Here is a 16,302-nt window from a genome sequence, read left to right on the forward strand (position 1 = left end):
TACAAACATTTGCAAATTGATATATACTTTGATGATTTATTTTACAAGATTTGTATTTTTACAAACAATTACAATTTATTTTAAGTACATGTAATTGTATCATTGCTACGACTTGCTTTAAGAATAATCTTAGATTTCGGGAATAAAAGAAGGTCTTACAACGTTACAAGTATGCTCTAAATAGCGATATTATCGCACCGTGTATACAAAAATTCCATTGTTTGGATTCTCTTCGATATGTGACAGTAGGATAAGGTCAGTGAGCCAGATGCAATATGTATGTGAATCATCAACATTTCTGGAGAATGAGTTGTCTAATCATAGGGAGATGCATTGTCTGTGGTCATTTATGCCGCACACATGACTCTAGATATGGTTCCCACACCACTTCCGAGGTTGCGGTAGCTCAGTGATGGAGTATTCGCCTTGTACCCGGGAGGTCATGAGTTCGATTCCCTCTCATGCCATGATCACCTCAAACCTATGATGTAATCATACATGTAAGTAGTGGTTGCTCTTTTACTAAACACTCGACATTTAGAAGTTAGAATCATAATCTTTCGGATATGACCTTAAAAACTGATATCCCATGTCGCGACAGGCTTTTGCACAATAAAGACTGCGCAGTTGTGTTAAGTAGGGCCATAGAAATATGTCAGGGGAAAAAAAAGCATTGATAAACAGATAAATTTTTGACAAATTCTGTAAACACAACCCTTTTATACAAAAACAATATTTATATGTCATTAAGTGCATATTGACCTTCCATACATTTTTCACCCGACCGACAGTCTCTACATTAGCTGTGTATCGCGTGATCAAATATCAAGATAAAATCGTACCGTGAATGTATATATCGTTCAATTGGCACGGTATCTAGATATCAATGCATGTTAAAGTTAATATAACTTCAAAGCATATTAATGTCTTGATTTGAAAAGTGTTTGGAACAAGTTTATCGTAACTTGTAACATGTCTAATTTTTGCATTGAATATGCAAGATGCAGCGATTTTTAAATATACGAAGTTGAATCTAGCCTGAAAAACATGTTTTCTGTTGAACCCACAACTTCCACACCTAACTTTCCTTTTGCACTGAAGTTCACATGTCACATAAATCAAACATATTTCATTCAAAAACCTCGGGGTGTCCTGCCGATGCTGAATTTTTTATGGACAGAAACCCTGTTTATGCAAATGAGTCCATTGTGAAAGTCACTATACGTGCAGATTAGGGGCGATATCAAGATCACAATATAATATGGGTATTACTTTAGCATCTATGTTATATAAGGAAGATATTGAAACTATTTCAATATCAAAGATAATTAATATAACTCATTTGACAGAAACTTTTACACGTTTGCGGTTTATTGTTTGACAGCGGTGCTAAATAACGAAAAAATAGTTTAACACTTCCAACCGCAACGGGACTGTAGATATGTATGTCATGACCTTCGTCATGACGTATTTTTCATTGTGACGTCATGTAATGTGCCAGTGCGGTAAAGTACATTTGTGTACAGCACTGAATTTATGGGGAAAGCCTTAAGTCAACCGCCTCTTGCTACGTTCCTCCGTTCTAAGTATAGATTTAAATTTGCAGTGCTTCACTTACAGGTGGTGACGTGAGTAAAAATTTCTCGGCGAGACTTAAAATAACTTACCAATCAACCACACCATTCCTATTTGTCTCCGAATTTCGTTTTCCGATATGCCTTAGTTGTGATAAAACACAAATTGAACAAAATCTGTTTTTCAAAAAGTCTTTATCAACACATGCGAGATAGTTATCAATGAGCAAGAGTATGCAAGAAACTACATCAAATGTTGCTAAAAACCTGGCTACTATTTTACTCCGAGATCAGGGAATAAACCATTGACTCAAGAAACACACGACTTTCAGCGAGAAAGGTGGTGTTAGGAAAATGCCAAACATTGCACGTAGATGTAATTGACGTCACACGAAAAGATTAAACGAAGTAAGAATATAACAGTACTCGACTATCCATAAGAAATTGTGTTTCACACGATAGATCAAAATACTCCCCTAACATACGGGTGTGTTCATCCATGTAAGGTATTTTATTTTTACTGATTAACTTCCTGAATGAATAATGAAGGTAACAAACGTCTAAAGATAAAGGACAGACAGGTGCATGTGTGTATGTATGCTATTTTGGGTAACAAAAAAGTACCATTCTAAGTTCGTTAGACTATTATATTACATTGTTCAATAAGAATTGGATACCTACTTTCGTCACATTTACTTCCTTGGAATCCATCGTCACATCCATGTTCACAATGTCCATCTCTATGGTTACAACGATTACTTTCAGATCGGCAACGGGAACTGCAGTTTTCTGAACAATTCAATCCGTACCGGCCAACTGAACATACTATCAATGTAATAACAATTGTTAATAATTTGATCTTATCATAAAATTATCTTGAGTAAAACAAGCCAGATTCAAGTGTCAAAATCATTTAATGATAACGATCATATATGCATAGTTGTACAGATGAACGTGCTGGAAGCCAAAGATAGATTGGAAAATTATAAGAGTGGTGGGAAAAGAACCCCAAACACACACAAGCATGATGTGAATGATCAAACAGCACAGATATGAAACCAAATGCTATAATATTCAAAAATATAACTGTAATAATAATCTAGCGAATAACAGTGGGTACTTCCCACATGTTTAAACATTAATGGTATAGCAGGAAACAGTCCAGTGGAGAAACAAAGTACAGGTACTACATGTATATCTAATCTTTTTGTCATAACAAAGATAATTATGTCATTTACTACTAACATGTTATAATATGTATGCATACTATAAATAGGTATTTTCATGATATCTATTATTTAAGAGGCCGTCCACGGAGATATCAGGCAGTAGCTATAATACGGCTGGCACATGCAATTCCCCAACATTTTATTCATACCCAATAAAAGTTAAGGTCATACGCCAATTTTATCGTATGTAAAGTGAATTTCACAAAAAACATTGTTAGATGCCAAAACTTGGCCTATTTCATAAATTCGAGGACACTATATAATCTATAGAAAATGATCATTTTGTAAAGTTAAATAATACCCAATACAATAAAATTTGTCCAGAAAGTATAAACAATATTTGAAGGAAATTCCTTAATAATTAAGATGAAACAATAAAATTGCTGGGAAACAATGCTGTTGTTGAGCATTTACTGACAGAAGTAGCCAAAAAGCCAGTAATTTGAGTTACCTCCCTTGGCGTAAAAAATGTAAAATGAACCAAAACTTGCATAAATTGTAATTTTCGAAGAAAATAGTATTTATTTAGAACATTTTTCACTTATCTCGATTTTTTTTATCAAGTGTAAACGTGGAATTAATTTTTTTTTTAATTTGATGGTGAAAAATAAATATTCAGCCCAGACCTTATCAAAGTTTCGTGGGTAAACAGATATGGCTGACAAGTGATAGAAACGTGGAGTTTTTCTAGGAGTGGTCCTTATTTTAGGGACTTGTCAACCCATAATAATTGTTCAAAAGACATAAGTGGATATTCAAGATATTTTAAAGTTGGAACTGCGTGTAATATTCAACCGAGATTGACCCCCTGCTGTACAGATCGAGGTACTTCGAATTCGACGTAAAAGTTTAACTGTTTAAACTATCGTGCACGGTGCAGATGCTTACTAGTATGCCGAGGTCATTGCGATTCTTTGGGGATTTACTGGAGGCAACCACCACCAAATGTTGTTATCTACTACACAAAGGAAAGTGCAAAGCAGACAGAGCAGTAAACTTCAATGTTTCAAGGGAAATATTTGTTCCCGTTGGACAGCTGGTTGGAAGTGGTAAGTATAAATGTCGAATTTTCTTTGTTATTTTTCTTCGAAAACTGTCTTTGATTGCTAGACAATTTTGATGCAAGTTCTCATAATGTGTCAATGCAAACAATTCATTTGATGAAATGATTCTTTTTAAAATAATAATGATTAAAATGATAAATCCAGTCTATGCAGAACTCATAGCTCCACTTCAATCTAGATATGTTGACAGTTATTTCACAGAAACACTTTGCAGCTGACAAAGATAATCAAATGATGACCACTGCTTTAACTCTAAGGTTGCAGCATATTTCAATTTTTGAAGTGACAAATTTTATTCCTGTTTGTGAACCAATATTCAAAAGAAACACTGCTATGGCATTAGACATAAATTAGAAGAGAGTGGTGGGGTGGCAAAATAAGATTCCATACTGTGAAATGTATCAATTGTTAATATATATGTATCAATATAAATTCAGTGCCAATTTTCATAATTTCTAAAGGAAAAGTTTGTTTGTAACAAATGTCAGAAACATGCACTAGCTCTTACTTTGCAAACCATGCTACTAAGTAACAGGCATTAAGATATGATTTGTTTATCGTCATTTGTTAAACAGAGACAGATCCAGTGATTTGAAGGGGGGGGGGGGTTCCAGAAAAATGATCTAAAATCTGCATTAGGTCATATCCGATGAATTGATAAAGTAAATATGTTTATTATTGATTTCTAGTTACATGTGACCTTTTATGCATCAGTTGAAGATACTTTATGAACATTTTCTGTCACTGGGTAAAATTCAACAAACATTTTGTGTATCTGGAAGTGGTCAATATATATTTCAACATCAGAGTAAACATGCATTAAAGCAAGTCTGCCAATCTGATGTAGGCAGAAAATGGAATATGGCATGTTATTTCATGAATGCAAAGGGCAATGCTTTACAAGAGAGTCAAAAAATTTCTGGTTAATGCTAAATAACTATCTAGATGTCCCAGAGAAAAGGAGAGGGTGTTTTCTACACCCCCCCCCCCAAAAAAAAGGGATCTGCCAATGTCAAGTTTGTAATGTGAGTGAATGCATTTAGATTCTTCATGATAGGCAATTTATTAAAATTTGATTTACTGATAATTTTAACTTCATATATGTGTGTTAATTAATTGACTATTATCTCAAATCCTGTGTCAGAAATGACCTCTAAAATCAACATTGTAAAATTTTATACAATGAATTACATAGACATTTTTTTTGGCCTTTATTATATAGAATGTATACAAAGACATGAAATTTATTTCTGAATTTTAATCATTTAATCATTGATTTGTTATATCTACTTCATATTTATTTCTATTTATGTAGTTCAACAATCTTCATTTAAGTAGTTGACCTTTTTGCACTTATTGAAAATTTTGAGATTTCAGTTCAACTTTTCACCATCAAACCTTGCTTTTCCCACTGAATTTATTTTTGTAACTTGAAATACACCTCTTCAAGTTTCTGGTTATACATAATCTATTTCTTTTGAGACATTGTATTGGGTTTTGTGAGATCTTATATTTTGATCATTATTTTGTAAAATATATTGGTGTGAAATATGTGCAATTTTAACAATTAATAAATTCATTCATTGGATGAATATACACACAAAAACCCTCTTACGTATTGCTTATAGTGTATATCTAACATATAAAATATTGCTTTTAGTTATATGACATTTTAGAGCTGTTCAAACATAATACTTTTTTCCAATATATCGTGACCTTTTTGCACCGAAAATTATCTCAAAGTTGTTTTTCCATGTCGAACCCAAACTAAACATGATAGAAACTTTTTATTTGGCAAATTTCATATTGGGGTCAGTAGGAACCTGTTCACAAAGTTTCATGAAAATCTGAGAGATAGCATGTGCCGACCTCTGCCTGATATCATAATGGACACCCTCTTAATTTGATTATTGCGACTAAGTTTGTATCTATAATAAGTACATGTATGCCATGTATTGACTGTGTACTTCAGGAGAGGGGTTATATAGGCGCTACCTGCTACCTAATCCTATTATAATATACATTATACAGTTATTGACATTTTTGCATATGAACAATTACCATATAGTATCGTACGTTTTTGTATATAGCTGGTATATTTAACATAACTAGTGATTTATAATCCAGGTTCCACTAAAGCTATAACACTACAAAAACGAATTTGACTCGAATGCAAGGTGAAAATAACGAACAGTGATCAATCTCATAACTCCTACAAGCAATACAAAATAGATAGTTGGGCAAACACGGACCCCTGGACACACCAGAAGTGGGATCAGGTGCCTAGGAGGAGTAAGTATCCCCTGTTGACTGGTCACACCCGCCGTGAGCCCCATATCCTGATCAGGTAAACGGAGCCATCCGCAGTCAAATCAGTGTGCTAAGAACGGCTTAACAATCGGTATGAAACACGTCAGACAGCATTCGACCCAATGCGAGGTTGTATTGACGAACTAAATCGTTATAACGACCATATAATTTGCGAAATGCTGACTTCAATCGAGACTGTTGAAATCCCTGTACCATCAACTTGTTTGTCAGTAGCTTACCTCGATTTAAAAACTGACTCTACCCAGAACAAGCTCTTGCATATCGAATCAGTTGAGATATATAAACACCATATGCAGGTGATAATGGAATATTGCTACATAAATGTGGGAAGCTGAAATCATCCCGTTTGTCATACAGTTGAGTTGTCAATTTGCCGTTAATGTCTACTTTCAATAAAATATCTATGTATGAAGCAGAAGTGGACGACTCTGTGGTGTCCTTTATTTCGAGATCACAGGGATATATCAAATCGATATATGAATGAAAGCTATCATTGTTAATAGACAAAACGTCATCGACATATCTAAAAGTCGAATTGAAGGTCACAGCGAGAGTTGTTTTCTTCTGACGTAGAAGTTTTTGAATAAATTCTGCTTCACATGAATATAAAAACAGGTCAGCTAACAAAGGAGTACAATTCGTGCCCATGGGAATTCCAACAGACTGTTGGAAGACCTGATCACCAAAGACCACGAAGATGTTGTCAATGAGGAACTCTAGCATATTTTTTATTTCAACTTCAGAGTACTTGTGCGTGGAATCAGAGTGGTGTTTAACAAAGTAAGTTTTTGAATGACTGATCACTAGATATGAATGTTTCCGTTTTCCGTTTTTGTTGAAGAAACAACTGTCTATGATTTCAAAAAGTCTAGTCTTTAATTTATCGTGAGGAATTGTCGTGTATAGTGTTGAAAAGTCATTGGTTTTAATGTTATTGAATATGAGGATATTTCGTCTGATGTACTGATATCGAATCTTTTTTTTTAAACTTTCAATGACATATTAAATGTAACAGTCATGAAGTCAATGACAACATTTACTATAATTTATTCAATAATGTGCATTATAGGAGAGAATTTTGAATTCGATTGACAGAATTTGGAATGGTTTAATTACCTTATGGAACTTTTATATACTTCAAAGAATGCAATCTTGATAATTTGGTAAAAACCAATTGCATGAAGTAATTGTACACAACATCATACGTCTACAAATTGAAGTGGTACATGTAACTTGACGAAATGATTGTAAATAGAACTATTCTACTTCGATCGATACACACATTGTGATTCTTAGTACCTGAGGAAAACAATCGAAATGTCGTGTGGGACGTGTGATAACAAACTCCAAAGATCTTGAGGCTTGACCCAGGAAGCCGTTGCTCTCATCACTGACTTTGCGACCATGACTTACAAACGTAATATTTAACTAGAGAAAAGCTCATGGCAAAGCAACGAGAGGTCTTCCGTCGGAGCTGTGTGACATAAAAACCTTGAACTTTGAATAAAGGTGTACTATAAATTTTTATCGTAAGGTGTTTAATAACTTTATACTACTCAAGTACATGCGTGTATGATCTCATTCCACGAATCAGTCTTTTGAGGCGCGCGTGTATGTGGGATTAAATTCTTTCAGCATTTAACTTTTCAGTCCCAATAATGAACAAAAAATTACTATTTAAATTTATGAAATTTATGGCTCAGGACATACAATAAAGGTTTATTGCTGTTACCAATATTTTATCATACAACAAAATTATGATAGCATAACATTCAGACTGAAGAGAATAATTCGACGAGTTTAAATTATTTATACATACAAATCAAATAAATTGCTCTCAAATCTTGACATGCCAAGAAATTCTTAGCAAAATCTCCGGTATAGAAAAACCGTTATAAATCAATGACCGCAATTAAGAGATAAGCGACGGCTACTATCAATCAGCATGTAATATGGCCCTATTGAAGCCAACGAATTCAGACTGGACGGGATTTCTTGGCATGGTCATGGTTTTTGTGTATTCAACTAAAACACTCAAATAACCCCATACCGGCTAATTTGGTCAGTTTTGAAAATTATTTTTGCACATTAATGGCAAAAATTACAAATTGTGACCCCCTTCCCCTTGCACTTCATCACATATTTTGAATGAATCGTTAGAGAACGTTGTAATTTATCACTTGTTTAAATTGATGCCAATAACGCACTAATGCCGAATAATGCTGTTGGAAATGCTCATTGTTACCCGTCTCGTCTCACCGTAAAACAACATCCTACGCAGAATTTTCGAAAAGTTTTTACCCGCAAACAACACTACACTCAAATCCACATGTTTTTCACATGTGTGTAAACAGCCTGAGTGCACCCCAGGAAGTAGCCTCAGCTACCAACATCAAATAGTTCCTTTGTATACAACTGATTTTTTCCGAAAAATACACAAAATTTCCTAATCAGGGGTACAAAAATTAAGAGAAAAGAAGAAGAGGAAATGAGAAGAATCGCGATGGGAAAAAATCATTCTTTTAAATATATTGGGATGCTTACTCCTCCTAGGCACCTGATCCCACCTCTGGTGTGTCCAGGGTCCATGTTTGCCCAACTATCTATTTTGTATTGCTTGTAGGAGTTATGAGATTGATCATTGTTCGTTATCTTCACCTTGCATGGAACTGCCATTGACTAAGTTCATTTGATTGGACAATTACCGGTGTGATACCTTTACACATTAGACGATCGATCCCGATCTCGGCATATTTTGTAGAACATTGAATATACCTTTCTGTCTGCAGAATGTGTATTGATACAGTAGTTCATATTTTTAAAATAATTTTTACTACCCCCCCCTCCACCCCACCCTTTCAAATTTTCCGTTCCAAACTCTGCTATATCGTACTCGTTTACCATGCCAAGAAATTCTTAGCAAAATCTCCGGTATAGAAAAACCGTTATAAATCAGTGACCGCAATTAAGAGATAAGCGACGGCTACTGTTAATCAGCATGTAATATGGCCCTATTGAAGCCAACGAATTCAGACTGGACGGGATTTCTTGACATGTATTTTATTAAACTTTAATATCTATCTGTGTAAATACATGTAGGTATATTATGTACACAGTGCGCACAGAAGACGCGTATGAATTTCACGCCAGGGGCACGTGCCGAAGTTACATGATTTGGACCAGGAGTTCTGAATCAATGTTTAATCAAAGTCATTGTTTTTAAATAATAAAACAACAAATCATTTGAAATGAGACTAATCGGCCATGGGTTTCTAAATATTCTATACGCATGTTTAGATTTGGTTTAGTCATGATTATAAACTATTGATTTCAAAACATGTTCAGAAATAATTCGTTATGTTTGTAAAATGTATCCATTTTCTTTTTCACAACGAAGAATTTGAGTAAAGCGTGTGTGTTCAGTTAAAGTAGTGTGAAATCACAGATCGCTAGTCCAGCAGCGATGAATCTCCGATATTAAACACACATTCAATTAGACATGATTGAGACACGAACTGTATATTAAATTGCAGATTTTAAAATTGAAGCCTGACTCAATGCTCTAGAGTTTTGAATTTAAAACAAATCAAACGTAAAACCAGGGACGTATAAACAAGTATATACATCTCCTGAAAGACTGAATTATTCGAAAAATCCAAAACAACATTCTGTGTTATATTTAGGACGACAATGTTTACTTTGTGTACATGCCCTGGTTCACACGCGATGGTTCCTCGAGGTGGTTACGTAATTGTAAACAAAAACAAACCCCACGGTGTATGTAAGATGCGTGTATTTAATGACTGAGTTATTCTATGCTTGAAGGTTTGTTTCTTCAATTAAATATATCGTTGTTTTAATAACAAACGTAGAAGAGATAACCTTTTCCTCTTTTTATTCTTTGTAACGATTGTTTATATTAAAGCTACTAATAAAAGAAGAAAGTTGTCGATAGATGATTTTTAAAGGAACCATAGATCACGTTAAAACCTTATTTTTAAAGAATATTAGCATTTCATGAAGTCAGATTTATCAATGAAAGCAAGTTTATTTAAGTTATACGCATATTTCCCCCCTTCACCTACCTAATGATACGGTTACCTGTTTGCGGGTCAAGCTTTTTACTCATATATAACACAATACTCGAGCAAAATATTATGTTTATGAGATCAATAAGATGTTACAAATTTTCCAGGGAAAGCCATATTGAAATATTTACCGTTTTTTGGTTATAAAGCGAAAACTTTGAAGATCCCCAGATCCCTAATTAAAGGGGCCAGCCCCTTTTTAGGGATATCGAAAGAAAGCTCTTAACATTTCGCACAACTTTTGTTCTACACGTCTTAACAAAATATTTTTAGTTTAAAAGATACAAAGGAAAATATGTGTAATTTTTTGCTCCTTTAGGCGTCCTAATTTTTGAACCCTGTCAACCACCATTTCGAACGCTGTAATCAAAAAACCAAAAACGATGTGCACAACTTCAATGCTCCTACTTTTCATTTTCAATGCATTTTCTGCTCAAGCTTATACAGTCTCGGAGCCTTTGTCTGGAAACCAAAGCCCCTAAAATTTCATTCAAAGGGGAATAACTCGTGAACAGAAGGGAATTTCTGAAATGTAGTACATGATTTTAAAATTGTTCTGTAAAGTTTATAAACCCTGAATATTTGAGCAAAACCCATGCAGAAATGAGCGAGATATGAAGCTTGAAAGTTAACGTCTAGGAAAAAAAAAGAATAATAAGAATAATCTTAACCAGCACAATCAGTAGAAGGTCTTCCGTTGTTACGGAAGACCTTAACTAGAGATTGTTTTTATGAAAAACAAATGTCTCAAGAGCTTCCAAAATTGAAAGTGCTCCAAATAAAACCTCCCTTTAATGTACTGCTTGGTATGAAGGAGAAAGCATGAGCAGGAAAATATACACTATGAACTGCAGTAAGCCACACAGGAAAAGTGTTCATAAACTATTTTACCACCCACCCCTCATATCCACCATAACTTTAAGGATAACAAATGGACCCCTCTGTTCCGATAATTGTACAAAATTTGAATTTAATCGGATAAGCAATATAGGAGGAGAAGTGATCACAAGCTATTTTAGTATTATCCATCCCTCTTAGATCTACTATAACTTTTCGAAAAATAATTGGATCCTCCTGTCTCGACAATATGCACATCTACACATAGCAATGAAGCATTGTACAAAGTTTTAAGTTTATCCGATAAGCTATATAGGAGAAGAAGCGTTCACAAGATGTTGTGACAGACAGACGGACGGATGGATGAAAAGTACAAAAACAATATGTTTCCCCCTGAAAGAGGGGAGACATAACAATATATGAGGGGAGATATAATTCTTCAGAGATAGAGCATTTTCAAAAATAGAATATTCGTTGGCAAAATATAAGTTAGACACTTACTTTCACTACAATTAGGGGACCCTGTCCACCCAGAGGAACAAGTACAGGATCCGTCAACAGAATCACAAAAGCCGACGCAGTTCTGAGAACAATTCTGGGCGCAGTTGAGTCCATATGTTCCTTCGTCACATGCTTAAATACATACACAATGAACATGTTCGCAATTAATGAGAAATGAAAAATAAGTGTTACTATGCTTTATAAAGTACATACTTTTGTTGCAGAAACTTCCCAAGTAACCGGGAACACAGCCCTCCAAACAAGATCCATTGATTGGATAACATGTCATATATCTGCAATGACTGCTGCAGTGATTTTCACAAGCTTTGCCGTACGTTTTTACCGAGCATTCTAGAAGAACATTAGATGGAAGCAATATAAGTTTGTTTATTTATCATTCCAGCTTTTCCTGCAAGGTGAAAAAGTGAATTTCGGACATCTAACAGCAATCAATCCCATTAATTCTATAAAGAGAACAACATTGCGAACAGGGCAAACACAGACCGATGGAAACACCAGAGGTGAGATCAGATACCAAGGAGGAGTACGCATACCCTGTTGACCGATCACACCCGTCGGGGACCCTAGATCTTATACAAGTAAACGGAGTAATCCGTAGTCAAAATTAGCATAAAATGAACGGTCTAACAATCGGTAAGAAACACGTCAGACTGCATTCAATATATGTGTGTGCTGACGTATGTCATACGTAGATAAAGCGCACATATATTCTAAAAATTGACGGTATTATAGAAATGCCTTTTGGAAAAATAGGTTTGCACTTTATTGATCATTTTTGTACTAATTTGTTGATCATTTGAAATACCGAAGCTGAAATAATTAAAAGCTATATATATGATGCAAAGAATATTAGTAAGAAACGTCATATCAAGAATTACTCTTTTCGCATTTGAGGGTCCTCCATCCCGGTTTACATCCGTATGTACAGCTGCCTGTGATATGGTCACATGACTGATTGACACAGTTCTCGTTACATCGTGCAGAGCAGTTTTCTCCATACCAGTCATCATTACAAACTAAAAGAAGAGAAATGGACAATGATAATTATCTCAAAATATCAAAATTGACTGCGGTAGCTAGGGATATTTTGCCACTGATTTGTTTTCGCTAATACCCTAAAAGGGTCAATCCAATGTTACGTGAATACGTATTACTTTAGACTACCAATAATCAGTATTGTGCAAATAAAAAACGGAGCAAAATTGTTTTTCAATCCATCCTAACAAAAATGGCACAAGGCAAATATTTCGAAGGATACCATATCTATTTTTTTTGATAATACTTGATAAATAACACGTACTTTCAATAAAATCAAAATAAGCTTCCATAACACAGCTCATAACACATTTCACAAACTGTTACATAGCATGTCATATTTCATATTGCCACGAAGCAGATACTTTTCATAAACCTTAAGTACACAAAAATTTCATTGTTTGGATTCTCTTCGATATGTGACAGTAGGATAAGGTCAGTGAGCCAGTTGCAATATGTATGTGAATCGTCAACATTTCTGAAGAATGAGTTGTATATTCATAGGGAGATACATTGTCATTTGTCATTGATGCCGAACACATGACTCTAGAAATTATTTCCACATCACTTCCCGGTCGCGCTAGTGCAGTGACGGAGTATTCGCCTTGTAACCGGGAGGTCGTGAGTTGGAGTTCCTCTCATGCCATGGCCGCCTCAAACCTACGATGTAACCATACATGTAGGTAGCGAGTGCTCTTTTACTAAACGCTCGGCAATTAGAAGTTAGAATCATAATATTTCGGATATGACCTTAAAAACGGAGATCCCATGTCACGACAGGCTTTTGCACAATAAAGACTTGCTAATTCTCTTGATTAATTAACTTCCTTGATGCTTTCAATTTAAGAAAAATTAATAATAAATGCAGTAAACTTTTAAAGGTAAAGGACAGACAGATATAGCTATGTATGTATGCTATTTAGAGTAAAAGTTCAAATTCATTTCAGACTGTAAATTTGTTGTATTTAAGAAGTGGATACTTACTTTCCTCGCATCTATTTCCTTTGAATCCATCGTCACATCCTTGTTCACAATGTCCGTCTTTATGGTTACAATGATTACTTTCAGATCGACAATGAGAACTGCAGTTCTCTGAACAATTCAATCCGTACCGACCAACTGAACAGACTATCAATGTTATTAAAAATTGTTTATAATTTGATCATATCAAAATGTTCTTGAGCATATCATGGCCGGATTCAAGTGTCAAAATCATTTAATGATAACCATATTAGAGAAATATCATGTATGTTTTGAATTATACAGTTATTGACTGGGTCCGATGACAGGCGCTGTTTCATTGACCAGACGGCCACAGATCCGTTCGAGGATTAAACAAAATAGCCGTTGTCCGAGGACACAGTCTATAACTATTTGTTATACATCTTCATTTTCTAGGTATAGTTTTTACCAGATGCACATGGTTTGTTGAGGTTTAACAAGACAGAATGATTGCGTACATTTATAAACGTGTCCACTACATTTGTAGTTTAAAAGAAAACACACCCAATGTCCTAATTGATAAACAATAATGACTTTTTTCGTGTTTCTGCTCTGTGTTTCATATATATGAATATGAGAGTGGGTTTAACAGTTAAAATGTTGGTTCTAAATCGTATAAGTTTTAGATGGGAAAATATTTTAGGTGTATAACAAAATAAAATATCAAAGTGCAAATATAAATGTACAATACTGTTTAGAGCATACTTCATCAACTTAGAAACAAGGAATACTTCTGTAATGCAATCGATAACATATTTGAAACATCAAACTATACTTTCAACATCAACCTTTATCACAGAGTTCCCCGGTATATCCTGGATTACAACCTCTGTCACATCTTCCTGTTGTCCTGTTACAGGGGAGGTAACTCAGACACTGTCCACTACAGTTATACAGACAATCAGGACCGTATGATTCTGCAGGACACTCTGGTTAAATATAATTTTATCCAACAATTTATTATTTTGAAAAAGCGTATACTTTTCCGTTTCACATCCGAAGCTACTTTCTTTGTTGTTTTTCATAAGTCTAAATTTACAATGCATTGATATTTCATCGTTTTAATCTTTAAAATATCCCACTACAGTTAGTATATGTCTTTAAGATAACGACAAATGAATTACGTGTGTTGCAATGTGTTCCTGTCCATCCATTGTCACATCCATAGTCACATTGTCCAGTGATGTGATTACAGGACAGGTTGTCTCTGCAGTGTCCAGTACACGTAGATCTACACTGTAAACCGTAATATCCAGCTGGACATACTACGAAAATTACACTCTTTTGATAAGATATCATTTTAAATTGCATTTATACATGAGAGAGTAAATCATATTTTAGTGAAGTATTAAAAGTAATCTTACATTTGTTACAAAAATCTCCCACCCATCCTGCAGTACAACCCAAACACGCTCCGTTGAAAATGTCACATCTCAATTCCTGACAGTTGTTTGGACAGGGTAGATCACAGTTATATCCATACACAGCGGGATCTTTACAACCTTTAGATATATACAGATACAATATTAGATATATACATGTTACACACCACAACATAGGCCGCAACATAAAGAGGTTTATCCTCAACATATCAATAAGCATGTCCTTTATATTTGAGCCACATGCTCTAATTTGTGCTTCAAAATTGTTATTATAACTTATTGCTGTCTTTTTCACTTACGTTATTACTGTAATATACATGTATGTTCCGTGTATTTGCAACCTATAAGCAGTACAGCTTTTCGAAATAAACAATACAATACACTCATCATAAAATTGCAAACGGATTTGTTTATTTTTAACACACTGGATAATGATGTAGTACAATACAACACACACTATTATTATATTTATCATATTAATTTACATTTATCATACACTAAATGGATTTTTAATTGTATAATTGGTAGCACAATATTACCTGTTACAGATACTTCACACAATTCAGTGTAAGCTAGGGTTGTTTCATATCCGGTAGGATAAGTCGTCCCGTCAAGTCTTTCATTGTAGAATATAACGTAACGTCCATGTTTAACACAATTTGTACTGAAATCCAAGGTCGGTAACTCCCGTCCGTTCTTGTAACATAGATACCCATCCTCCTTTATAGTTGTGTTTGATACATAGAGCGAGAAACCAGCAAAACGTCCTCTTTGTCTCATGACTGAAATTATCAATTTTTGATGACACTGTTATCAGTTGGAAAAAAGAGAAATACTTTTCCTTGATATATAAGCGATGAGATTTGACGATTTCTATCAACTTTCTATTAGAAAACCACATTTCGTTTATCTATAAGATATGTATTTTGATCAAAACATTGAAATCGATGAAGACAACTGGAATATGTAAAATGTTAGAAAAAGAGCACGGTACAAACACGATTGCACCTATGATAGGTAACCTTTAAAGTGAGCGTCAAGTGAAACAGTCTAAACAATAATGTGCTGATACCATTCCCACAATAGGAAAGTGTAACAACTGTATAATATACTATACACTTATGGACTGTTTAGTAGGGAGACATCACAACTTATCTTGTATTAGTAGGGATATCACCTTCGGACATGATAGATTTATTAGAATCTAGAATTAAAGTAATATATCAAATATTTATTGA

General features: G+C 34.4%; 1 protein-coding gene across 1 annotated transcript in view; it reads right to left on the reverse strand.

Moving 5' to 3' along the window:
- LOC125669308 (uncharacterized) overlaps positions 1-16,302 on the reverse strand; it is a 255,519-nt gene that overhangs the window by 31,867 nt on the left and 207,350 nt on the right. Inside the window, exons 5-8 of the mRNA XM_056163849.1 lie at positions 14,807-14,947; positions 14,471-14,611; positions 13,665-13,808; positions 12,524-12,661 (exon numbers count right to left, since the gene is read on the reverse strand). Coding sequence (XP_056019824.1) covers positions 12,524-12,661; positions 13,665-13,808; positions 14,471-14,611; positions 14,807-14,947 — 564 coding nt within the window. The remainder of the gene's footprint in view (positions 1-12,523; positions 12,662-13,664; positions 13,809-14,470; positions 14,612-14,806; positions 14,948-16,302) is intronic.

The sequence above is a fragment of the Ostrea edulis genome, chromosome 4 (assembly GCF_947568905.1).
Source record: "Ostrea edulis chromosome 4, xbOstEdul1.1, whole genome shotgun sequence".
Lineage (NCBI taxonomy): Eukaryota > Metazoa > Mollusca > Bivalvia > Ostreida > Ostreidae > Ostrea > Ostrea edulis.